This window comes from Xenopus laevis, chromosome 2S (assembly GCF_017654675.1).
Source record: "Xenopus laevis strain J_2021 chromosome 2S, Xenopus_laevis_v10.1, whole genome shotgun sequence".
Taxonomy (NCBI): Eukaryota; Metazoa; Chordata; class Amphibia; order Anura; family Pipidae; genus Xenopus; species Xenopus laevis.
In genome coordinates this window covers 38,882,787-38,909,611 of record NC_054374.1, presented here as the reverse complement: position 1 = coordinate 38,909,611, position 26,825 = coordinate 38,882,787, and the positions used below count along the sequence as shown (strand labels likewise).

The window sequence follows — 26,825 nt, the reverse complement described above, 5'->3', positions numbered from 1 at the left end:
TGAAATGTATGATGTTTTATTAGAGAGTATTTAAAGTGGTCAAACATGCAGGTGTCGTGGAAAGTCACCACTTGAGGTATAAAAAAAAAAGATAACGTTTATTTGACTCAAGCTCCGTGGATTCTGAAATTGCCAAGAGTCAGAACACCAAAGGACAAAGGAATCGCTGAGTTTTATAGACTTGGGAACATATGAAATGAGAATCTACCGATGGGAGAGCATAGAGATATCCTGTTCCACAGCAAAGAAAAACAAAGAACCTCTCTCATAACAAATCAAGTGCATACACTAAATTGTATTCTTTCTCACAGAGATAGCATATATTTATGTTTAATGTGCCTAATGAATGTGTGAATTTGTAATAAATATCACAAGGATTTTTTCTTTCATAACCAACCTTTTTTAAAAGTGTATTATTAGCTGAGTAACAGTGGTTTTTATCAGGCGTACCTTTTGTCCATTCAATCATCATTTCATTGTTAGTTTCTATATAATTTTCACGGCTTAATGGACACCTGTCATTAATTTTCAGATTGTTCCTTTTGGAGAGATTGATTTGAAAAGCATTGTCTTTAAAGGGGAGGTTCACCTTCATAAAAATGTCATAACATTTGTATGAAATGGCACAGGAAATATGAACCTACAACTATTCAAAGGGCCACAATAAGCCTTTTCAGAGATCTTTCCAATGCAATGGATCACCCCTTCTCAGTCCTCCTAAGCGTTTCTTTTGTCATATGCAGTTTGGGTAACTGCCTGCTTCAGGCACTTTAGAAGTCTATTTAATACTTGCAGGTTGATATCTCCTAAGCCATTTATTTTTGGGAATGCATATATATTTTGAAAATGCTTGAGTAGTGTAGTGAAAGCCAAATGCACATTTTATTATGAAGGTTAAAATACTCCACCTAAATTAAAAGTTAAAATTCTTACATTGCAAATATCGAATTGGTTGCATTAGTACAAATTTGGCCAATGGATCCAAGTATCCTTGCTATTCATGTTCCTTGCTTATTATGTTATGCATCTAACCTTAAATATTGTACACACTTTTTTTTACCTCTATTTTTAAGGATTTTAGAAAACATCTGTAATCATATAAATGTAATTATCAGTCAACGTATGCATTTTAACAATAGAATAATATCCATTGTAATAAACATGTCTTTTTTTGACTAGATATATGTATATAGATGGAACTTATCCCTACCCTATTAATTTCAAGACTTCCGTTTTATAGGGTTCAGCGCCATCCATTTGAGCGGATTGCAACCCCTTTCCAACTGTACAGTTGGACTGCACCCCAAGTGGAGCATGCCATGGATTGTGTTAGAGCAGAGGATGCATACACCTCCCGTCTTGGATATGAAGAGCACATTCCTGGCCAGGTAAAGACGTTTTTGCTTTGCAAAAAAAAAAAATCTGGCTTACATGCATAATAACTGTGTGTGATACTGTAGGAAAAAGACCACAGTAGGGTTGGTTTGTAAATGTGCAGACCTTTGGTAATAATCCTTCAACACTTGGGTGTAAATTTATTAAAGGGCGTGGCTAATGCTGGTGACAATTCGCCAGCATTACCACTTTTGGCCACTTCCCCGATTTACTAACCGGCATAGGCGACAATTCGCTAGCGAAGGAGATAGACGCTAGCGCTGATTCGCACTCTTAACGCCAGGCGCCTTTTCGCTCTGGCGAATGGACGTTACTCTGCAAATTCACTAAGATGCGGATTTTACTGAACGTTGCCTCTTTCGCCAGACTTGCCTTCGCCAGCTCAGACCAGGCAAAGTGCATTGGAGTGTATAGAACATCCTCAGTCTTCAGTTACTTACATCATAATTTTTGAGTGGAAAATTTTCTAACTCAAAAAACGCTGGCGACTTTTCAGTTTTTAAGGGTGATTGGCTGCAAAAGGCATAACATTTTTTTTTCGGGTACCCGGTTTTCCCCATACATTTTCTAATATATGGAACATTGTTTTAAAGTGGGCTCATGTGTAGGGCATTAAAACAACTGTATTGGCTTTATTTAGGTTCCCTGGACATGTGTAGTTATCAGTGGAAATGTAATGTATTAGCTGCAACATGTAACATACAGACCTCCATTCAAGTTTAAATTTCCCACCCTATGCAAATTAGCCTGACCAAAGTTCTGTTAGGCAGATTTGAATGCTAGCGCTTATTTGCTTTGATTTGCTCGCATTGCCAAATTAATGCTAGCGAAAATTCACCAGCGTCCGACGCCCAGGACGAAACTTTGCATTTTAGTAAATTAGCATTGTCTGAGCAATTTTTGCCTGGCAAAGTGTTGCGATGGCTGCAAAGCCGTCACTGGCGAATTTTCGCCGTTTAGTAAATTTGCTCCTTGGAGGGCTGCGTGGAAACGATCCTTGGTTTATAGGACCCATTGTATTCTACAGAGCTTATCTGCTATGTAACCTCTTTTCCCTTTCTCCTTTTTCAGCTTTAATGAAAAGTGAAGGGTATCTGTATTTCAGGTAGAATTAGATGGAAGCCTATTATTAAGGGGCAAGATAGAATAGCAGGGATTGTAAATGCAAGCAGATGCTGGGGTCTTAGGAGCATTGTGGTGGGATCAACTGTTACACTCCACTTGCAGTTGTAGGGGGGTAGATAAAAGGCATGGGGTTTAACTGGGAGCACACCTCACTCAATGTGGTCAATAGGGAGGTGCAGACTCCCAAAAATGTTGTTTGCTGTGGTTTATTGGCACAATAAATAAAGTTTGTTGCAGTACATTAGTGTTTTTGCTTCCTTTATTGTCTTTCTACATGCTTACTGCTTTTTTAATACCACTGTTGTTTTATTGTATTGTTTAATTACATTTTATTTCAGACAAGAGACTGGAATGAAGAGCTGCAGACCACACGGGAATTAACTCGGAAAAACTTGCCAGAAAGGTTGCTGCGTGAGAGAGCTATTTTTAAGGTAAAATATAAATACATCTAAGTATTGAGAGGGCATTTATCGCTATTACAGAAGATATGATAACGTAGGTGGACTGTCTTACATATCAAATTCATAATTGAAATGTCACCCAGGCTATCGGATTCATTTTTTAATCTGCAGTAATGGTATAGTATCTTCTAAAAAAGGTTGAGAGTAAGAACTCGGCCTCTGTTTTGGGCACTAATCCTGCTTGTCTTTTGTAGTTTGTGATCCATGTCTTCTATGTGCCAAAACTGATTGGAAACATGATATATAATTATGCTGCTTTTGATCAGGGTCATCAGATGCATGCACATTCAAATACAAAAAAAACCCAAAAGTTAATATAATGTAACAACTTTCCCAAGTTAACTAGCGGCATATATGTTTGTGTTCTCATAAAATGAATGGTGTGTGAGTTGTGCGTTGTGCCTGTGTGTGTGTTGTGCCTTAAAAGGGGGACCACGTCCACTGATCTGTGCAGGCACTTCACCTGTGGCCAAAAGAAGGGAATGGTCAGGTGGGTTAGCAGCTGAGAAGTTTTTTTTTTTGGTTTTTTTTTAAGGCTTTCTATAGGTGCACTTTGGCAGTATTTAAAGGCACAGTAATGGCAATATCTTGTACTGTTGCCCTGCACTGGTCCACTGGTAAATACGTGGACAGCCATTCAAGCACAGGATAAACCATAGATAACAGAAAAGTTCTGTAGAATCCCATTATATACTATAGAGCTTATCTGCTATCTACTGTGTAGTTCAGCTTTGAATGGCTGCCCCCATAGCTACTATAGTTTAGAAAAATAAGCTGTGTGTAGAGTTTCTGAAGCAAACACACCAGTTTTACCAGTGCAGGGCAACCGTACAAAATATTGCCATTCTTTTAAAACGCTTACATTTTTAGATGTTACTGTGTTTCTAAAGCAAATACACCAGTTGTACCGGCACAGAGCAACATTACATTGTATTGTACTTACTTTAAAACAGTATAATTTTTTTGGTGTTACTGTTCCTTTAATGTCAAAAGGACCCCATTCTTAAAACAAGGTTTTTATTTGTAGATTTAGAAGAATTGCTCATCACTGCTCAACATTTTTTGCTTGTAGGTCCACAGTGACTTTACAGCAGCTGCTACAAGAGGCGCCATGGCAGTTATTGATGGAAATGTCATGGCAATCAACCCCAGTGAAGAGACAAAGATGCAAATGTTTATATGGAACAATATCTTCTTTAGCTTGGGGTTTGATGTCCGAGATCACTACAAGGATTTTGGTGGGGACAGTGCTGCATATGTATCACCCACAAATGATCTAAATGGGGTAAGAGCATATAATGCAGTGGATGTGGAAGGACTGTACACTTTGGGGACAGTGGTGGTGGACTACCGAGGTTACAGGGTCACTGCTCAGTCCATCATTCCTGGAATATTAGAGCGAGAGCAAGAGCAAAGTGTCATTTATGGGTCCATAGACTTTGGTAAGACAGTTGTGTCCCATCCAAAGTACTTGGAACTGCTTGAGAAGACAAGCCGTTCCCTGAAGATAATAAAACACAAAGTACTAAATGAAAAAGATGATGAAGTGGAGCTTTGTTCCTCTGTGGAATGTAAGGGTATCATTGGAAATGATGGGCGTCATTACATTTTGGATCTACTACGCACCTTCCCACCTGACCTCAATTTCCTACCAATTGAAGGTGAGACTATGCCAGAGGAATGTACCAAGAATGGATTTCCTAAAGAGCACAGACACAAACTGTGTTGTCTACGTCAGGAGCTGGTGGACGCTTTTGTGGAGCACAGGTATAGTTGTTGATCAAATATCAACACTTCTGCGTTGAAGTGATATTCTCAATGATGAATATTTGTGTGGAGTACGTTGTAAGCTGTATCATCTGAGCATTCCAATGAGGTTTAATAATGTTTATTGAAGGATTGAAATTTCTTTATGTAAAAACAGAATTCCTTCTCTCCCTTGGCTTAATGGAGAACGGAATAAAAAGACAGTCCATCTTGAGATGAAATGCATAGGCCCTCCTATACTAGGATGTGTGCTTGTGATCGCTCTATTCTGTGTCATGAAAGAGCTGTGAATGTAAGCACATGAGCTAACATTATAAATGACGTGTAAAATAACATTGGTAAATTGCAAATGACTGCAGCATAGGACATATGAAAAGCATTTACAGCCACCAGAGAACAAGAACTCTTTACTGAAGGAGACCAAAAGCCACAGTATAAAGTAGAACACTATACAATAATTCCAACATGCAGTGAAAATTGATAACTGAGTTAATCACTTCCCTACATTTTTATTACATTATTGTTTTGGCTTTTGAGTAATACCTTTTACAGTGAACTTGAATAGAACCCACTTGTAGTCGAGTAGGGTTGGGATACTTACAACCTACAGCAAAAATACCAATGAAGTAAGCCAAACCTGCCTGTATGTTAACAAATCAGCTTGCTTTTCTAAACGGATCTCTGCATTTTCTCAGTTTGGTAATTTCTTAGTATTTTTTCATTCATTTTTTTGTAAAAGTGGTTAATTGAGCCTTAGTATGTAAATACACTAGGGATTTACACGTGTACATTTCTGTAATGTGCTTTTCATGCCTGCATTCTTTGTCTCTCAGTTAAAATTGCTTTTAGCAAAGGGCAAGCTATCCATTACACAGCAAAATAATGCAGATTCCTTAATGTATGGCTGTATATAGACACTTTTCAACAAATGTTCTATAGTTTTCATTTTTAATGGTACTGTATAGCATAAAACTAACTAAGCTTGAGCTGGCCATAGACACAAAGATCCGATTGTACGAATCGAGGATTCGTACGGTTTTCGAACCGTGTGTGGAGAGTCCCGACATTTTAAAGGTTAAAAGATTTCTGTCGGCTGCCGATAATATCTCTGCATATATTGCCGATCGTACGATTTTCAGTGGGAGACTGTCACTAGCTTTTGTCAGACATAACTTTCGTACGATTGCTGTCAGGGGCAGAACATCGGCTGATCTGTTCTTTTACTACTTTATTTGATCTGAATGGTTAGTGAGATGGGGAAGTCTGATCGTTCGACAATTTGAACGATCGGATCTTTGCATCCATGGCCAGCTTTCGCTTTGCCCTAAATTTCTGCACTAGAGATGGTAGGTAGTTAAATGGGTTGTTCACCTTCCAGTACTTTTTTTGTTGGTTTCAGATTATTCACCAGAAATATAGACTTTTTTGCAATTACTTTATATTATCTATTTGTGACCATTTTTCTAATAACATTTTTAAAGTTTAATTTTCACCTTCTTATGTCTTTCTAATGGTAAGACCACACGAGGAGATTCGGGGAGATTTTGTTGCTGGCGACTAATCGCCTCGTCTTTGGAGCAACTATCTCCCCAAACTGCCTCAGCGTTTTTCCCCATAGGCGATGGCGCTTTCTATAGTGGCCTGAAGTTGCCTCAGTGAGGCAACTTTGGGCAACTATTGAAAACACATTGCCTTATGTGCATTAGCACAGACGACTTTTCATTGTAGCCTATGGGGAAAAACGCTGAGCTGAGGCAGTTCGGGGAGATAGTCGCTCAAAAGACGAGGCGATTAGTTGCCAGGCGACAAAATCTCCCCCGAATCTCCTCGTGTGGACTAGCCCTTAAGCCGCTCTGGAGAAGGGGGGGTCACTGACTGTAACTTTGATACATTTATTATCATTGGCCCTGCTGAGCAGAATCCCTGAGTTTCATTGCTAAGAAATGTATCTACTAATGTAGAAAATTGTAACAGTTCATAGTCTGAACCTGGATTACTGAGCTGCCAGACTGAATTCTAAACTTGAAAAACAAAAAAGCAAATTTAAAAAGTTATTTCTCTTGACCAATCTAAATGCATATGAACTGCAAAAAAAAGCGTTTGGAAGGTGAACAAACCCTTTAATATCTTTTTGGCAATTTATGAACATTCCCATAGCTGGTTCTGTGAGCTTAGATACTATAGAGGTGCCCTCTGGAATGCACAACCCATAGCTACTTGTGAGCACATTATATATCTTCCATTATTATTTGTACTGCATTGAGCATTCCTGCCTTATTGCTTGCCATGATAAGGCAAACCTGCATCCTTTATGGCCATAAATGCTTCTTTTCAAGTTTATGGAGAAGGTTTTTACATAAGGAAATAATCATCTAAGTACCTCAGGCCTTGCAGACCTCACCTCTTCTTTGTTCGTTAAGTTACCACATTCTAGTTCAATGAGATTAAAATTTCCCCCAAGAAACTGCTGGTGTATAACTAGATGCTGGAGCGCAGGCCAAAAAAAAAACTAGAACCTGAAAGTTTTGGCATGTGCACCATTTCCTGGGCTTCTACTTTCGTTGCTCAGATACATACTTCTTTTGGACAGTATTAGAGATGCACCAAATCCGCTATTTTTCCCCGTCCCTAATTTACATACATACATGCAAATTAGGATTCGGATTCAGTTCGGCCCGGCATAAGGGTTCGGCTGGGCAGAAGGATAGGGCCAAATCGGAATCCTGATGAAAAGGGCTGAATCCCGACCCGAATCCTGGATTTCGTGTATCCCTATACAGTATGGACGCTTTGATAGCTTTGCATAAACACAAGTGTGTGGCAAACACAATCTCTATGCACATAGCAAGTCATGATGTTTATTATGGGGACTATGTGAAAGACTGGAGTAGTTCAGTTAGAAAACCTGGCATGGAGAGTAGGGCCTTAGGGCAGAGACACACGTGGAGATTCGGGGTGATTTACAAATCGATTTGCAAATCGCCTCTTCTACGGGCGACTAATCTCCCCGAAGTGCCTTTGCGCCGACTAGAATCTAAATCGCCGGCAGGATGGCACTCGGAGCGCTTCGTTTTCCAAAGTTGCCTCACGAGGAAACTTCAGAAAACAAAGTGTTTCGATTTAAATTCTAGCCGGCGGGAAGCCATTGCAGGGAGGAGATTAGTCGCCCGAAGAAGAGGTGATTTGTCATTGGTCGTCTAATCTCCCTGAATCGCCACGTGTGTCTGCCCTTAAGGAGGGGAATCTAATTACTTTAATAGAAATATATACACGGACCTAGACGTTTAGTAGATTAAAAAAATAAAAGTACAGGTATAGGATACATTATCCAGAATGCTGAGGACCTGGGGTTTTCCGGATAATGGATCTTTCCATAATTTGGAACTTCATAAGTGTCTACTAGAAAATTATGTAAACATTAAAGAAACCAAATAGGCTACCAATAAGGATTAATGATATCATAGTTGAGACCAAGTACAAGGTACTGTTTTAGTATTACAGAGAAAAAAACTTAAAGATTTGGATTATTTAATTGTAATGGAGTCTATGGGAGACAGCTATTCCATAATTCAGAGCTTTCTGGATAAAGTTTCCCATACCTGTACCATGAGAATGCAACAGCCTCAAGCAAAAGTTAAGGGGATAAAAGATATGTATGTTGAAAAACTAGTAGTAGTTTTAAAAATAGCCCAAGCAGGGTTCTTTTCTTCAGTTTTATTAACCAGGCTTGTTTCTGGTTTTGTTTATTCCCACTCTTGGCTTTTTGTTCCTGTTTATTTTAACATCTACGGTGGCGTATAATAGCTTTGAGAATTCTGCTGTAAAGTCTTATAAATAGGCACAGCAGGACTTTTCCATACTGAAAAACAACACTGTACAAGTATATTATACTCTTTTAAATATAGAAGAATTGTGCTTTAAAAAGTAGTGTTTCAGGCTGATTTATTGAATATTTCTGCAAAAACCTCCCTTCTGTTCCACTTTCTGGTCAATGAATTATCTGGCTGTGCAGGGGACCCAGCAGCACTCGGCATAATGCACTGTAGGATAGGAACCAATCAGCAGCTAGGCTGACCTGATAGGGAACTGAAGCCTATCTTTACTTGTGTGACTGCAGGGTTGTTATTGGCGGGGACTGGACATGCCCACCCCTCATTTGATAGATGGGCAAGGACCAAATAACATTTAGGGGGAGCTCCAATAAAGGGGCCATTTCTGAAGACAATATTAATTTACAGCCCAAAGTATAACCAGCACCATCTAGTATTCATAATTGCCTACAATATTAGCGAGTTTTCATCTATCCTATATGTCTCCTTTAAACTGATATTGGAATATACTGTTGCCATTATGGGTTTTGTCAGTAGATTACCTTTATTTTGGGAATGCTGCGCTACAGCCAAGGCTGGAATTTAAATGTGGATGTAACTAAGCTTTTAATAGTCTTACAAGTTAGAGCCAGGGATTTAATTTCTTACTGAATGATGCACAGCTGCCAGGAGTTGGCAAATCTTTTTTTATAATAGGCTTTAAATCCACTTTGGGTTCTATAAACATTGAACCCGCCAAAGCATGGGAAGAACATATACACTCTTTGGAGACAGTGGGGCTCATTTATAAACCCTGGGCAAATTTGCACCATAGCAACCAATCAGTGATTAGCTTTTTTCAGTCAGCTGCAGGGTGACCACTGAAAGCAATCATCTGATTGGTTGCTATGGGTTACTGCCCAGGAGAACATTTGCCCAGGGTTTATAAATGAGCCCCAGTGTCTTATTCTCTAGACCTCCAGTGCTGCATATGTGCAATGCCAACAGCTCTGCCACCAGGTAGAGTCCTGCAGCGGGTCGGGTACCCGCAAAAACCTGTGGTACCCTGTGGGTTGCAGGTAGAAGTTCCGGGTGCAGGTATAGACGTGGGTCTTCTCAATAGAGATTTTCTCTCCTTTTTTATCACAACGTCTACTTTTGATGTCACTTCCGGTTTAAAATGACAGCACTTCCTGATTCTTGATGGTCAGCGGGTCCGGGTTGCGGATAAGGTATTTGCAGGTTGGGTAGCGGGTTCAGCGGGTAAGAATGCGGGTTGCGGATCTGAGGTTGCAGGTACGGGTTCCAAAAAATGGACCAGCGCAGGACAACCAGGATCTGCCCAACAGTATTCTGCTTCCTCCCAAACTCCAAAAACCTTGTGTGAATGTGTACAGATCCTTAGAATATTAGCTCCACTGATGAATACTGCCTGTAAAGTGCTGCAAATATGTTGGTTTTATGTAAAAAAAATAATTCTAAAACCGAATCAAAGTTAACAGAAACTCCACTTCAAAACCGAAACACTAGAAACGATTAAATGCTCTTCATGCCCTCTGCTTGTCTGTTCCTCAGATATCTCATGTTCATGAAGTTGGCTGCCTTGCATCTAATGCAGCAAAAAGCATCAATTAAGGACACACTGGGAGCTGATGCTCCAACTGCTTCATCTGATTCCACAGAGAAGACTGAGCAGCCGGAAGGAAACGGTCAGTCTGAAGAAAAGGAAGATGAGGATGAGGATGGAGAGGCTCAGCTGAAGGTGCTGGAAGAGACCATGGCAGCCCATAAAGAAACAGGTATTTTATACTCCTATCTTAACAGTGGATATTTCTAATAGTACATCTATGGGATCCCTTATCTGGAAACCCGCTATCCAGTTCTAACTTAAGTGAAGTGAAGGACATTTGCTAGAAAAGGATTTTAAGCAAATATTACAGCTTTTTAGGCAAACATTTAAAAATGTCCATTTTGCGGCATAAACCCATATTTGTGGCAAAAAATCCTATTGGGTTTCTTTAATGTTTAAATTATTTTTTTTAGCAGACTTGAGTTCAGAATTCCATTATAGCCCTTATCTGGAAAACTCCATGTCCTCAAGAATTGCAAAAAATAGATCCTTTACCTGTTTTTGTGTCTAAGGATGTTTGAAAGAACAAATTCTGATTTACATTAGTTTTTATTGCGCACAAGTTAATGTAGTTAACCAATTCCGGTGCTCTGATCGCTTCTCTTAATATCGACAGCCAAACTTGTCACTTAGCGTCTACTATACATGGACAAATCTTGCCCAAATAAAACAAGCTATAGGTGGACATAAAGTTCCAAGATACCTATTTTGTCACAGATAGGTACATCTCTGTAGAAGTGTGTATCCAGGGGATAATTTTTAACTTATTTTTGGATCATGTAGTTCTCAAGATGGTCTTATTTTGCAAATACAGGTATGGGACCTGTTATCCAGAAAGCCTGGGGATTTACGGATAATGGATCTTTCAATAATCTGGATCTTCATACCTTAGGTCTACTAGAAAATTATGTAAACCATAAAAAACCCAAATAAGCTGGTTTTGCTTCCAATAAGGATTCATTATATCTTAGTTTGGGTCAAGTACAATGTACTGTTGTAATATTACGGAGAAAAGGGAAATGATTTTTAAAAAAATTATTTGATTATAATGAAGTCAGTGGAGACCGCCTTTCCTTAATTCGCAGCTTTCTGGATCCCATACCTGTAATACTTTGAGTTTAAAGCTGTTGGCTGCCCCTTATTTACTTATAAATATTTGATATAAGTAATATATATTCATTTTATATTTGTGCACTTCCATATTCTACCTTTGTGAAGAAGCTAACATATTTTTTTGTAGAAGTTGTGTGTCAGTTCCCCTGATACAGAAATGTTGGCTTCACCAGTAGTGCCATTGCTATAAAAGTCCATAGCGCAATCCTATTGGCAGTTGCACCTTTAATGAAGAATGTGGTTTTCTGCAATATGTACTCTAGGCCTTGATTGTCTTTTGTAAGAAGGATTACATATTTGGAATGTTAACATGTCATCAATTTTCCAAACAGTGGATGCCAAAAGCAAAGAGGTGATTCTGCAGGCTTGCCAGGAAGTTGGCTCCATCAGCAATACATCTTTCGACATACGATTCAACCCAGACATCTTTTCCCCAGGTACAAAAAAGATTCATTACTGTAAAACTGGTTACATATTGGCTTTCCATCTTTGCTGGTAGTAAATTCCACATACAGATGCCAAGCTGCCACAATAAGTAGGGAAATTCAAAGGCAGAAAGACCTGCAAATAACAAGATAAATGCAGTGGCTGGTGTAGTCCCACATGTGATTCAGTAAATTAGACTGTAACCCACCTCATGCAATATTATTTACACGGAGTTGCTCATAGTACTTGGTTTATTGTTCTATTGTGTTTAACACCCATATTTAATTCAGTATATGAAAGCCAATATTTCGCAGGCTGTTCAGAGATCACAACCTCTCTACTTCATTGGACATAACAAAGATTACAAATTGCACTTATCAGCAAATGGTTTTGGGAAATATGAAAAGAAGGAAGTAGGATTCATTCTCAATTTATTTTGGGTACAGAAGATTCCTTCCCTGCCTATTTGTTTGTGAAGCCACAGAATGTCATACAACGACAGGGCTTGACTAGAAACGTTTTTGTTACAGGAGTGGTTGATAAGGGCAGTAGCACTCTCAACTATGCAGTGGTTACTTCTGTGTGTGTGTATATATATATATATATCTCCATTCTGCCTTTGTGTAGGTGTTCGTTTCCCGAATGAGTGCCTGGAAATAGTGCAGAATCAGAAGCAGCTGTTGAAGGATGCAGCAGCCTTTGTCTTAACATGCCAGATTCCATGTTTGGTAAGAAATGCATTATGTGAAAGAATAAATACACTTGTGCATTGCAAGTGTGACTATCACTTGCCAGTAACATGTGGCAGCTCTGAAGATGTGATATATTGCTTTATGTAATAATGGCTTTAGCTGTATAGTGTTTGTTTGCTGTAGTTAACCAGCATCTGCAGATTCTCAGGGTGAAGACATTTGAACTAGAAGATCTCTTTACGGGTCGTTAAAAGCATAAGCTTTAGTAGTCTGTATTAAAACATAATGGTTGATTCTTACATCCACAGATCAATATTTTCCTCTTATTCTTAATTGGCTGTGTATGGGTTGTTATTTCTTTGTCAATAAACCTAAATACCTTTCTACAGATCAAAGACTGCCTTGACCACAGTATTGTGCCAATGGATGGATCCACCCTGGCTGAAGCGATGCACCAAAGAGGAATAAATATGCGCTACTTGGGGAAGGTTATTGATGTTGTCAAGAAATTCCCTGTTCCATCACAGCTGGATCATATCCATGTAAGTAGGCCTGATATTCCTTCACTATAGTGGGATATACAGGGAAACAATTGGCTCCTACACCCTGGTGTTTTTATCAGCGTGTTTTTTGTAGGATGAAAATATTTACAACTGTGTAAGGGAAATGGTTTATGCAATTTTGTTTCATAAGTATTCAACACTCTTACTGCGAAACCCTAAATAAACTCTGCTGCACATTGCCTTCAGATGTCACATAAACCGTTTAAGTGGGTTAACCTGTATGTAGTTTCATTGTCACATTATTTCAAAATACTACACCTATGTCTGTTAATGCTCCATGGTTTGCAAGAAGACATATCGTAAACAGCATCATGAAGACCAAGAAGCTAGGAAATCAAGTCTGCAATAAAATTCAGGAGGAACGTCAATTTTGACTGGGTTGTAAAAAAAAAAAAAAAAACAAGGAACTATTGCTCAAAAAAGTAGATTATGAATCTGCCAAAAGGCATAAGGAAAATGCAAAAAAGTGGGAAAAGGTTCTTTAATTAGAGCAGTGTCTGTAGAATGTTTTGGTTTAAAAACAGATTGAACATTGAGCAAGCAGATCATTTAGTTGTATACTGAGTGCATGAGTTGGTTGAAGATAAGGGGAATTAGATGGAGGTTACCAAGATCGGAGTGATCGAGAACAAGGAAAAGGCTGAATAGATGTGGTAGGGATTTGACTTAATTAAGGAACATAATGTTTAAGGTGTATGGAGATAAAAGGATTTTTAGTCTGGTATCTTTTTGGGAATTGTTGGAGTGGCTTAAAACAACCCTGAGTGCCTCTCTAAGAGTGATCCAATCGAAGCTCAGACCTCAATGTGAGAATCTGTAGCAAGACTTGAAGAATTGCTTTTCATCATCAAACCTGACTGAGCAATTTCTTTGGCAGATGTGTCTCTTTAGCCATATGGTCAAATGATCCAAAACACCAGCCAGTTCTCTACACAAGTGGCAGTAAAAATCTACTGTTAATGCTAATATGAGTATCTTTCAGTGTTTTTTTACTTTGTTTCTTCTTCTTTCATCAGAAAATTTTAATCAGTGAAGTGATTACAAGAGCTGCAAAGCACATCTTCAAAACATACCTACAGGTAAAATTGCCACTTGTTCCATCAAATACATGGTACTGTCTTATGATAGAGCAAATGCATTGGAGCAAAAATGAAACATTTTTAAACCAAGATACTATGGGAAACGGTATAACAGTTTCTAAAGCTTTCTTGATTAATGTCGTTTGGTTTAAATTATGTTTTATAAATTAGTGAAAAAGTTGAAGTACAAAGAGGGGTTGTACAACGGTTAATATATTTTAAACCTTGTCTTCATAGATCCAGCTCTGCTTTATCTAACTGATTTCCTTCTCTTAGGGTGTGGAACTTTCTGCCTTATCTGCAGCCATCAGCCACTTCCTGAACTGCTTCCTTAGCCCTTTCCCTACCTCTGTAGCTCATCTCCAGTCTGATGAGCTGGTCTCCAAGAAGAAGAACAAGAAGCGCAAAAACAGAAACCTGGGCAATGCTGACAACACAGCTTGGGCCAACACCACCCCCCAGGAACTTTGGAAGAACATCGGTTCAGAAGCCAAAAGCTACTTTGATTTTACTTTGGAATGGTGAGTTTGAGATAGGGTGTCAACGTAAGTGGAAGCAACTGTGGACTTCAAATAGGGCATGAAAAATGACGGTGTTTATCATGAGCTGAACTCACTAGGCTATAGGGACTTTCTAGGTGAAGCTTAAATTGCATCATTATATTTATTAGAACTCCTCTTCAGGGAGGGCTAATTTTAATAACTTACTACCATCTGAAGACTGAAGGTTTTCATAGTACATGGGTATACAGTGCAACTACTAGTAAACTAAATGTGGGGAAATGCTAATCCAAGTTACCTACAGCTGCATCCCTCATGAACTCACAAATCAAATGTCCTCCATTCAGCACAGTGTCAGTGAGAAACACTAAAAAGACCATTTGGACTGGGCAGAGGGACCAGAAGAAGGCCTGGATACAAGGGTAGAGTAGTACAAACATCAAATAGCACAAAGACCAACATGTAGGGGTATGTAAGGAACAAGCTGATATATCAGTAGGGCTTAGGGCAGACATAAAAGAATGAAGCCAAATTCTGCATCTAAAGGTTTGTTGTAAGAGACATGAGTGTAGAATGAATGTTGATTGGTGGTAGCCAGTGTTACATAAAGTTTGTACATGTAATTCATTTGCTTTTCTTCACTTCTCTAGTGACAATGTGGACCAGGCAGTGGAGGTGTACAACCTGCAAAAAATCAGCCTACTGAGAGAAATATGTCTCAAAGTTGGAATTCAGGTAAAGAAACACTGTGGAGTAGGACTGAATTAGACTTCTATATCCCCATTCATATCAAGACACATTAATTGAGCCTTACAATGACAAGGAAATTGAGGCAGCTTGTGGTATCAGTAGTTTCAGTGCTAATTGGTGCAATGAGTCTGCCTTTCTGAGCAAGGGTTGTTAGGGGTCTGCTATTTACCATTTTGCCTACTGTGCATAAGAATCAATTCATTGCCCCGAGACAAAGGGAAAGTGCATGTAACTGTGCTAGCTGCCACAAATGCACCAACATGAATTTGCCAGCAGGCTTTGCTGTGAGCATTCTAGGAAATAATGCAGATTGTACCAGTCTTACATCCCTGGTCAGACCAGGAAAATATCCCATATTCAGTTTAAGTAATTTCTGGTTCTCTAATTACATCAGTTGATATCTCAAATGCATATGTTCCCTTTGTGCCATAAATCTCTACCGTATGACGGTGTCTGATCCCATAAGCAGCAACCAGACCTGCTGAGGGCTTGTTGGGGCTGCTAAATTCCCAACCTTTCATGAACCGTTCAGTCTTTTCTATGCTATTGTTTCCCTTTGGTTTGCTATAGTGTTGCTTTTATTCTCTTAGCCACTCACTTTTTTATTATACCATTTTTCTTTGTTTCCCTCTTAGATTCTTTTGAAAGAATACAATTTTGATAGTAAACACAAGCCTACCTTCACTGAAGAAGATATACTGAATATTTTCCCTGTGGTGAAACATGTCAACCCTAAAGCAACCGACGCTTTCCATTTCTTCCAAAGCGGCCAAGCAAAAGTACAACAGGGTGTGTAACTTCAGGCTTCTTTTGTGTGATTCCACTGTCCTGCGTGCACTTAAAAACATTATAGTTAGCAACCCTTAAATGAATGGAGGCATCATTTCATTGTTTTCATGTATTCATTGATAATAAAGACAGGTTTTCAGCATAAAAATATGAGATCCATAACCAAAATGGCTTACTGTCAGATTAGGTGTATAGGAAAACTGAGCAGCTAGTAGCCTGTATATATTAGATGAGAATAAATGTGAATAAATGTGTTTAGCTACTAATCAGTAGGAGCCAGTACAGCCCATTTTTTCAGGGTCATTACATAGAGGAAACATTTATGCTAATCTAGAGCAAGTAGATTTTTTTTTACTATTTATTGCTTTTTTCTGAACAAGGAAATTTACTGATTAGTTCCTTGGTTTACTGGAACCACTGCTTTTTGGATACTGTGCCCTGTTGCCCTATATAATATTTCTCCAAATTGAACACTGATTTTGCTGCACCACTCCGTTAACTAATGTCTATAATATTGGTGGCCCAGCAATAGCCTGCTTTGTCAACCTGGTTTTTTTCCAACTATCTAACAGGTTACCTAAAAGAAGGATGTGAATTAATCAATGAAGCCTTAAACCTGTTTAACAATGTATATGGTGCTATGCACGTGGAAATTTGTGCTTGTCTACGCCTGCTTGCCAGACTCAACTACATCATGGGTGATTATTCTGAGGTAAGCAGACAATCAGCTGTGAGTCATGGCACCCCTTTTCTGCTAACCATGCATATCTCTGGTTGTTCCATCTGTAGATTTTTAGCAGTTAAGATATAGCTTTTTTTTGAGTACCCATTGATTGTTTAGGGATCTGGAGAGTTAGCTGGGGGGCTACATGGGCATTCCTGAATTTTAGAGGTAATAAACTCTAGTTAGTGACCTGGCTTCTGGGATCTAAGCTCCTGTGAGACTATTGAAGACATTCGATCATGTAAAAGTCTTATTTAATATTAAGCAGACAAGATGGATAAGGATAGCAATGATATTCACACTCAGACATACCCCACAAATGTACAGGTATCTGACAATGGAACACTTCATGGAGGTAGTTGGGAGCTCAAGCACTATAGTCAACATGATGATGTTTCAGTTCTGCTGGGGACTCCCAGTCTTGTTGCTTTTAAATAGACATTGAGGGGTTTTGGGCTTGGATTTATTTTAAATGTGTTTTTCGGACTTCTCAGTAAAACAGGGCATACAAATATTCTGCCTGATTTTCTATTTGCTTGTTTACCTTTAAATATTTTAAAGTTAACTTTTTGTTAATGTCTAATGATTATGTTTTCTTATAAGGCCTTGAGCAACCAGCAGAAAGCAGTATTAATGAGTGAGAGGATTCAGGGTATTGAGCATCCCAGTACCATCCAGGAATATGTAAGTTCATTATGAGTTGGTTCAAGTTGCTAAACTAACAACTATTTGCTCATCCTTTTCTCCTTTTGTCTCCTTGTTTTTATAAATGACTAAAAAATATAATAAATATTATAGGATGTTCTCCTTGAGTAGGTTCTATTTGCTAAACTAACACCTATTTGCTCATCCTTTTCTCCTTTTGTCTCCTTGTTTTTATAAATGACTAAAAAATATAATAAATATTATAGGATGTTCTCCTTGAGTTCTATTTATTTTTTTCTTGGTCCGTTTACATTTCTCTGTTAATTTGCCTATGTATGTTTAATTTCTTTCAGATGCATTTAGCCCTGTACTGCTTTGCAAACAGTCAGGTCTCTACATCCTTAAACTTGCTGTACCGGTCACGTTATCTCATGCTTTTAGTGTATGGCGAGGGTCATCCAGAGATGGCACTGCTAGATGTAAGTACAGCATTGCAACTGCTAAGAACATCCTAACTGTATCTTTCTGTGGCTGGAAGTGGTTGAAGTTTCCAGAATGCTGAGTGGAGAATAAAGGTGGTGATAAAACTTCAGAAACATATTTTTCAGTGCAGTAGATTAAGAATAAACAAGGATGATTCAGCCATGACCTCTTTTACACAATATTGCGGTCAATCTGTGTTGAAGTTTGCTCTGGGCTGTACTCACATAGTAGTACCTGTAATATATTAAAGATAAAATTAAACTGTTACAATTTAGGCTCATAAAGTATAGAAAAAATGTGTCTAGAGTCCAAAAACTTAGTTATTAAAGGAGAAGGAAAGGTTAAAACTAAGTAAGCCTTATCAGAAAGGTCCATCTAAATATACCAGTAAACCCCCAAAGTAATGCTGCTCTGAGTCCTCTGTCAAAAGAAACACAGCATTTCTTTCCTTCTATTGTGTACACATGGGCTTCTGTATCAGACTTCCTGCCTTCAGCTTAAACCTCATTGCCCTGGGCAAGAGCATGCTCAGTTTGCTCCTCTTCCCCACCCCCTCCCTTCTCTACTGTAATCTGAGCCCAGAGCAGGGAGAGACTCAGGCAGGAAGTGATGTCACACCATGTTAATACTGCAGCTCCTATCCTAAACAAACAGAGTTTCTAGAGCTTTTTACTCAGGTATGGTAAAACATTCTACAGAATAAATATAGCATTCTAGCTTGCACTATTGCAGCTAATCTATTGGCAATAAAATGCCTCCGTAGCTTTCCTTCTCCTTTAAAAGACTCTTATGGGTTTCACTTGCATGTTTTGATCTATATTAAACGCATGGTGTTACAGGACAGCAGGTTGTCTAATTTCAACACATTCATGTTGGGAATGAATATTGGGTTTACTTTGATCAGACCTAACATTCCTATACATTAAAGCATAATGCATATTAGCAAGAGCCGAAGTGCTTGAGAACCACCCTTTATATTGTCATACAGTGCCTCATCTACTGCCAGTGCTTTGCTTCGTTATGACCCACTGATTCCTTATAACTATGTTTGAACTTTTCCTAGAGCAACATTGGTTTGGTGCTTCACGGAGTCATGGAATATGACCTCTCGCTCCGGTTCCTTGAGAATGCTCTTGCTATCAATTCAAAGTACCACGGAGTCAAGTCATTAAAGGTGGCACTCAGGTGAGTTCTTTCCTGAGCATTCTGCCTGCCTCTGTATTTACATTATGTATAAAGTATATAACAGACTTTACTAAATCATAATTGTCTTTTAGTCACCATCTTGTTGCTCGAGTGTATGAAACCAAGGGAGAATTCCGCTCTGCCTTACAGCATGAGAAAGATGGATACACGATATACAAAAATCAGGTCAGCTCCTGTGCATGGCTGTTTTATTAGCAAGAACTTTATTTTTTTTTTTAACAATTCTTTTTATTTAGCATCTCGTTATTCAAATTGCATTACATACAGGTAATAAGAAATGTTCTTGTTTGCGAGATTACTACATTTTCATTAAACTTTTCATAATAACCAAAACAAATTGGTATCTTACTAATAACCATTGTTCCTAGAAGGCAATGTTGAATGAAAACATAAAGGAAATACAAGCAAAAAAAAATAAAAATAAGTAAATCTCTGTATACCTCTTGTACTATTGACAAAGCATTGGATATAATGTATGGCAATTACTTGCTTTGCATACATACAGAGTATAGATACCAATGTACATTGAGCATGACTTGGGGATATGTCTTCCACCTGATTGAGTAGCAGTACACTGGGTTCCATTGGCAGAGATATATCTGCTTTTCCCCTTATTAATTGTATTACCTCTTTCCAAAATATTTGAATTAATGGGCATTCCCAAGTCATGTGAAAGAATTCAGCTGGGGAGTGCTGACACCTGGGACATTCTTGACATAGCAGTGGATTCATTTTGTTTAACCGTTGTGGGGTAAGTTCGGTGAAGATAATTTAGTTGTGCCATTTTATCTTTGCTACTACAGTAATTACCCCTTCAAAAACATTGTCTAAAATATTCTCCCAGGTCTCAGTTGTGATCTCCAGAATGCCATGTAGCTTTCAGTTTAGTGCACCCTGTGTTGGTCAATTGCGCATAGAAATGTGAGAGGGGATTAATTAATTCCGCTTTGTGCGTCCCAGCTTCCAGGCTATTTGGAGTTGTCTATAATACCCAGTTTGAATTAAGCTTCCATTGCATGCCTTAGTTGCAGGTACCTAAAGAACATGGCATTAGGGAGTGAAAATGTTTGCTTCAGTTCTTGAAACCCCAACAGCTTAACATTTGCAACATATTTTATATTATGCCTTGCCCAAATGTGTGGGTCCGGGGATACCTGTCAGGTGTTTTAGGTTTGGATTGCCCCATAGTGGGGTAAACATTGAGCAGCGTTGTTGTGATTTTGGTAGGAGCTTTCCTGTGATTTGCCAGGACTTGACTTGCTTTCATCAGAGGGGAGGCCTTTGTAGTGTATGTGGTGCCTCTGTATGGTAAGTTCTTAAGCTCTTCAAATGACCCCAATACTTCCAAAACAGTGGCTGCGTTTGTATGGGATGATAATGTCCAGTTTCTAACCACTGTCATTTGTGTTCAAAATTGAACTTTAACAGTAAAACTGAAACTTGCCATCCTGGGTATTGGCTGAGCATCACAATGTATGTGTAGCTTCGTACACTGCTGGGCTTAAAGGAGAACTAAATCCCCCTCCTAAAGAGAGTCCCCATCTAATAACCCCATTCGCCTTCCTCCCTGCATAGTCCACTATTTAGGAAAGCATTGCAGAAATTTGCACAGACCTTCAGAAACGTTCACTAAACGTCAGTCGAAACTAAGTTATTTTCGCACATGCACAGTTGGAGCTGTTTGTAATATGCAACTATTGCGCATGCGCCAGAACACTCCATAAATAGAAAGTTTATAAAAAGAAGTGTTTACAAAGATGGCGCCCGTGAGCTCCGCTGCACTACTCTGCATGGAGGGGTCTGTGCGACATTCTGCGAAACGTTTATTAATAGTGGACTATGCAGGGAGGACGCAAGCAGGGGGGCAAATGGGTGCTATTCCAGGCCAGCGGAATAAAGATGATTTCATTTCCTTTGTTTTACAGTCAAACCTAGAGTGTAAGGGGATAATCAAATGCTGCTTTCAAAAATAAATATCTTTAAAACCACCGGAAATGTGTATTTAAGGTATATTGGAAAGTTACTTAGAATTATATTTTCTTTCATTATGCCCCCCCCCCCAAAAAAAAGGACCCAAAGAGGACCGAAACGTTGGAGATGAACTTGTGAATAAAGCACATTTATTTCACCAGAATGAATGAGTGCGGGCGGGTCCATTTACTGGAATATAACATAAGACCTTGACCAACGCACCACCGTCGATAAAATTGAATCCGGGAGGAGTGCGTTCACTGTACCGACAGTGTGTGTGTGTGTGTGTGTGTCTATATATATATATATATATATATATATTTTGGAAAGTGTAATATATTGCTGATTACATATGTAACCTCTGTGTTGATTCCCTTCTAGCTTGGGGAGCAGCATGAAAAGACCAGAGAAAGCTCAGAGTATTTGAAGTATTTGACCCAACAGGCAGTGGCCCTGCAGCGCACAATGAATGAGATTTACAAGAATGGATCCAATGCCAACATTATGCCTCTCAAGGTAACACAGCCTTTTCTCAATTGGCGCTGCTTTTAGTCTTGATTATTGGAGACTACGCACAAAACTTTGGTCATTTATAAAAAGGACATTTTATAACTTTTGCTAATATTTACTTTCATACCCTGATGGAACAGTCTGATATTAAAGGAAAACTATACCCCCAAAATGAATACTTAAGCAACAGATAGTTTATATCAAATTGAATGACATATTAAAGAATCTTACCAAACTGGAATATATATTTACATAAATATTGCCCTTTTACATCTCTTGCCTTGAACCACCATTTTGTGACTCTATCTGTGCTGCCTCAGAGATCACCTGACCAGAAATACTACAACTCTAACTGTTACAGGAAGAAGTGAGGAAGCAAAAGGCAGAACTCTGTCTGTTAATTGGCTCATGTGACCTTACATGTGGTTTGTATGTGTACACAGTGAATCTTACGATCTCAGGGGGCGGCCCTTATTTTTTAAAATGGCAATTTTCTATTTATGATTACCCAATGGCACATACTACTAAAAAGTATATTATTATGATAATGGTTCATTTACATGAAGCAGGGTTTTACACATGAGCTGTTTTACTCAGTATCTTTTAATAGAGACCTACATTGTTTGGGGGGTATAGTTTTCCTTTAATACATATCACTGGCCTAGTACATGAACACTTTTTTGCCTTATGCACTGGATCTCTTGTTTTATGGTGCAGGGATATTTTTGTCATTCTTCTATCCATTGTTTTAGCTGCTAGTTTAATAAGGGACAGTCAGTCTGAAGCTTTATTGCAAATGATCCACTGAGAAAGCTTTAACACTGGCCCAGTACTAGATAAAAGGCACTGAAAATCACTCCCACCAGACTAGAGTGGGTAATAAAGCAGATATTTCAGTTTTCTGAGTTTATTGCCAAGACATGAGAATGCTTCGTAGGGGTCTGTAAAACTATTTTATAATTGTTTCTTGTCATTTGTCAAACTTGCATATACCCTCAAGGCTCAGATGTGGTCCCGGCAGCCATTAACAAGTTAAATCACTGTATGAGACATACAGTTGTGTTCAGAATAATAGCAGCGTGTTTAAAAAAAAAAAAAGTGAATAAAGCTCATAATCCTTACAATAGCTTTTATTTCCAAACACGCAAATGCATTGGGAACACTGCACATTCTATTATAAATCAAAACATGAAGAAAATGTATCAAATTTGTGTTATTCCTTTTATTAGGCTGTTCAAAAAAAATAGTGTCTGCATTCTTCTTTACATTTTGCTTTCCTTTGAATGACTGAACTAATATTTAGTTGTATAATCAGTGTTTCTGAGAACTTCTGCACATCTGTGTTGTATGGAGTCCACCGACTTCTGGCACCTGTTATATTCCACAATTCTTCTGCATTTCTTGGTTTTGCCTCAGAAACAGCATTTTTGATGTCACCCCACAAGTTTTCAATTGGATTAAAATCCTGGGATTGGGCTGACCACTCCATAACGTCAATCTTGTTGGTCTGGAACCAAGATGTTGCTGGTTTACTGGTTTACATTGGGGCCATTGTCTTGTTGAAGCCCATTTCAAGGGTTTTCCTCTTCAGCATAAGGCAACATGAGTTCAAGTATTTTGATTAATTGAAACTGATCCATGATCACTGGTATGTGATAAATAGGCCCAACACTATAGTATGAGAAACATCCCCATATCAGGATACTTGTGTCACCATGATTCACACTGTACTGTGACTTGAATTCAGTGTTTGGGGGTCGTCTGACAAACTGTCTGCGGCCCCTAGACCCAAAAAGAACAATCTCGCTTTCATCAGTTCACAAAATGTTGCGCCATTTCTCTTTAGGCCAGTCAATGTGATCTTTGGCAAATTGTAAGCTTTTCAGCACACGTCTTTTTTTCAACAATGGGACTTCCAGTTTTGTCCATGTATTTCAGGTTTGGTTGCCATTTTAATGTATTTTAAGACCATTTTAGCTGAAAAACCTATCATTTTCTGCACTGCTTTATATGTTTTCCCCTCTCCCATCAACTTTTTAAGCAAAGTAAGCTGTTCTTTTAAACAATGACTGGAATGACCCATTTTACTTAGATTTTCAGAGAGAAATGCAGTATAACCAGCATGCACAACATTTGCTGCCTTCCTTCCTTCCTTAAATAAGGGCCGTAATTGACACCAGTTTTTCACAGAATGAATGACCTTGCGAATTGTACTCCACACTATTATTTGGAACAAGCTTTTATTATTTTCAACAAGCCTCAATTATACAGAATCAGCAGCATGTATGTTATGACTGTTGGGTCTGTTGGTTTTCTATTACTCTACTACACCTACTAGTAAATTATTTGCCATGTAGAAATATAATTTCTACCAAAAACACTTATTGATCAGGTTAGTGATGTCGGACTGCTAGTATTCTGAAAACAACTGTAGAAGGTGGGGCAAAGACATGTGAGCACAATATCCACCAGAAATAAGCACAGTCCTGAACTTAAATCCAAACCTCATATAATATAAATTATAAACGTTTATACCTAATGATAATATTCCATTTTCAGTTCACAGCTCCAAACATGACTAGTGTACTGGAACAACTGAATATTATCAATGGAATTCTTTTTATCCCACTCAGGTGAGTACTGCTTCTCAGCAAATACTTTCTTATTTCAGTTTGTAGCAGTTTCTTTTAAAGGAGAACTAAAGCATGACTTAAGAAGTAGGTAGAAATGTTGTACATTGGCTTTTGAGCTTCTGTACCAGCCCAAGGCAACCACAGGCCTTTAGCAGGGAAGATCTGTGTCTCCAAAGATGCCCCAGTAGCTCCCCATCTTCTTTTCTGCTGATTCACTGCACATGCTCTGTACTGCTGTCACTTACTGAGCTTAGGGACCCACTCACAATATACAGTACATATAGAATATAAATGTCACAATATAAGTCTGATTAGTAATTAATACAGATACAGATAATTACTACATGGCAGCACAGAAACCAGTGCAATTAGCATCAGAATTTAATAATCAACCCTGTAGCATCAGCTTTTATTACAGACATGACTTTGAAGATTTTACAGGTCATGTTATATCTAGTAAATCTAAAAACAACTGGACTTGCTGAATAATCATTAAAGACATTTCACTACTCATCCGAGCAGCTTCTTCAGTTCAACTGACTGGTCTGGGAAATTCTCGGCATATAAACTCTTCCACTAATCCAATCACAATGGCACATTGTAACTCTTCAGAGAGGCGACATCTGAAATTCACAGAGGTGTTGATTCTGTGTAGTTACTGTGATAGTGGAAGAGTTTATATGCCGAGAACTTTCCACACCAGTCAGTTGAACTGAAGAAGCTGCTCGGATGAGTAGTGAAACGTCTTCAATGATTACTCGGCAAGTCCAGTTGTATTAGAATTACTTATTAGTTATATCGCAAACCAATCTCATTTTCTGCTGGATAATTTGCAACAACCCCTAAGCTTATCTTCTCAACAGAGTGTCAGACACTTTCCAAGATGGTGACCCCCTGTGACAAGTTTGAAGTCGTGGATCGTTGCTGCTATTGACAAGCTGAAACTTTAGGCTGGTACAATAAGTTTAGTATATACAATGTGCCATTTTAAGCCATATTCATTGTCAGTGTTTAGTTCTCCTTTAAGGATGGTTAGTGGTCTGTTGGGTGCACATTTACATAATGAGCCCTTGATCGTCTTTTTCTGTAGCCAAAAAGATCTGGAACATCTAAAAGCCGAAGTTCAACGCCGCCAGCAGCTTCAAGAAACAATCAAAGGGGCTGAAAATCATGAGGCAAAGACTAAAGAAACCGAGAAGTCCGAAACATCCGACTCCAATATAAATGCAGCCCCTGTGGTGCCAGAGAGTTCTGCTTAGATCCTTCTCTGCATTTTTATTCCCATTGTTTAAACAAAAAAACACAGACATTCAGCCTCAATGGGTTTTTATCAAAGAGTGACAATATAATTGCACAGGTTCCGATATCAATAATACACATTGCAAATAAGTGACCAGTGTAAAGTGTCTAATCCTGTGTCTGCTCAGCTGAGACATCGCTGTTCTCAAAAGGGCACGACATGTAGAAAGCAAATGGCCCAGCCTGACACTGGGATTGTGTGTGTGCGTGTGTATACGAGCGTGTGATGGAAGATGACATTAATGCATTTGTATATTTAAAAGAACGATTGGGCGTTGACTGAACATTTCTCAGGTCATTACCCCCGTAGAACTCTCTCCCTCCCCGGCTGAGCTTTGATTGACAACTGACCCTGACAATTCAAAGCTGCAACACCATTTGCTGAGCCAATCGTTACAGTGCTCCGACTTTTTCAAAGCCATACAGAGACTGTGAATGAAGGCAGTATGTTTGCAGGGTAAACGATCGATTCAGGCATGGATCTGGCACGCTACAAAACATGGGAATTCACCTTCTAAAAAGAGCAGTTTCATTTTCTTTCCTTTTTGGTTTTTTTTTTTAATGACTGGTTTTATATAGCTGCTTTTTTATGTATGGGTATAAGCAATGTGTGACTATGTTTGTTTGGATTCTTTCTCCTCTTTAAAGGGTTTTTTCTAGCTCTGCTGTCTCTTTTCTGTCCTCTCTGAGCTCTCTCACCATTCAACTAAATGGCAGGTCTTGCTCATATGTGTAGTCAAGTCTGTGGTACTTTCTTAATGGGGCAGAGACTTCCAGAAGCAATTCAACATGTACCGAACACTATTCAACTTTGCCTTAGGAAATCAGAATGTCCTGTGCGTTGGCCACAAAGCATTATATTGTGTTGTGATGCTGGAAGGGCCCACAATGCACTGTGGCAAGAGACATCCATGACAGATGTATTGTGATATATCAGCCTCATTTTCCTAGAAACAATTATTCTTAGATGCTTAGTTACAGTTATTTCATTTTGTAGACCAGCCTGTGGTTCTCCAACTGTTACTGATCACTACTCCCAGCATTCCATGAGAGCCAGCGGCTGAGTTGTATTTCAGCACCACCTGGAAACTGGTTGAGAACATAAGTCCGCAGGCCATGATGCCTAATGGGTTCCTTTAGAAGCATGCCCATGAACTTGGCTCTGTTATTGTGCCCTATGCCTCTAGGGTTGTCTGATTTATTAGTCACTAATGCAGTATTGGACTGTAAGGATAACCGTTCTGTCATCATCTGC

At 38.8% G+C, this 26,825-nt stretch overlaps 1 protein-coding gene across 4 annotated transcripts in view; it reads left to right on the top strand.

Moving 5' to 3' along the window:
• Positions 1 to 26,584, top strand: part of LOC108709352 (clustered mitochondria protein homolog) — a 48,789-nt gene extending 22,205 nt beyond the window's left edge. For all 4 annotated transcript variants that reach the window (XM_018249117.2, XM_018249118.2, XM_041583671.1 and 1 more), the window contains exons 8-26: positions 1,241 to 1,388; positions 2,859 to 2,951; positions 4,054 to 4,748; positions 10,133 to 10,356; positions 11,633 to 11,737; positions 12,354 to 12,454; positions 12,808 to 12,960; positions 13,998 to 14,060; positions 14,337 to 14,581; positions 15,211 to 15,295; positions 15,946 to 16,099; positions 16,672 to 16,811; positions 17,427 to 17,507; positions 17,822 to 17,947; positions 19,015 to 19,136; positions 19,229 to 19,322; positions 21,510 to 21,644; positions 24,198 to 24,271; positions 25,362 to 26,584. In XM_018249117.2, the coding sequence (XP_018104606.1) occupies positions 1,241 to 1,388; positions 2,859 to 2,951; positions 4,054 to 4,748; positions 10,133 to 10,356; positions 11,633 to 11,737; positions 12,354 to 12,454; positions 12,808 to 12,960; positions 13,998 to 14,060; positions 14,337 to 14,581; positions 15,211 to 15,295; positions 15,946 to 16,099; positions 16,672 to 16,811; positions 17,427 to 17,507; positions 17,822 to 17,947; positions 19,015 to 19,136; positions 19,229 to 19,322; positions 21,510 to 21,644; positions 24,198 to 24,271; positions 25,362 to 25,530 (3,007 nt within the window). In that variant the 3' untranslated portion in view covers positions 25,531 to 26,584. The remainder of the gene's footprint in view (positions 1 to 1,240; positions 1,389 to 2,858; positions 2,952 to 4,053; positions 4,749 to 10,132; positions 10,357 to 11,632; positions 11,738 to 12,353; positions 12,455 to 12,807; positions 12,961 to 13,997; positions 14,061 to 14,336; positions 14,582 to 15,210; positions 15,296 to 15,945; positions 16,100 to 16,671; positions 16,812 to 17,426; positions 17,508 to 17,821; positions 17,948 to 19,014; positions 19,137 to 19,228; positions 19,323 to 21,509; positions 21,645 to 24,197; positions 24,272 to 25,361) is intronic.
• Positions 26,585 to 26,825: the final 241 nt, after the last annotated feature.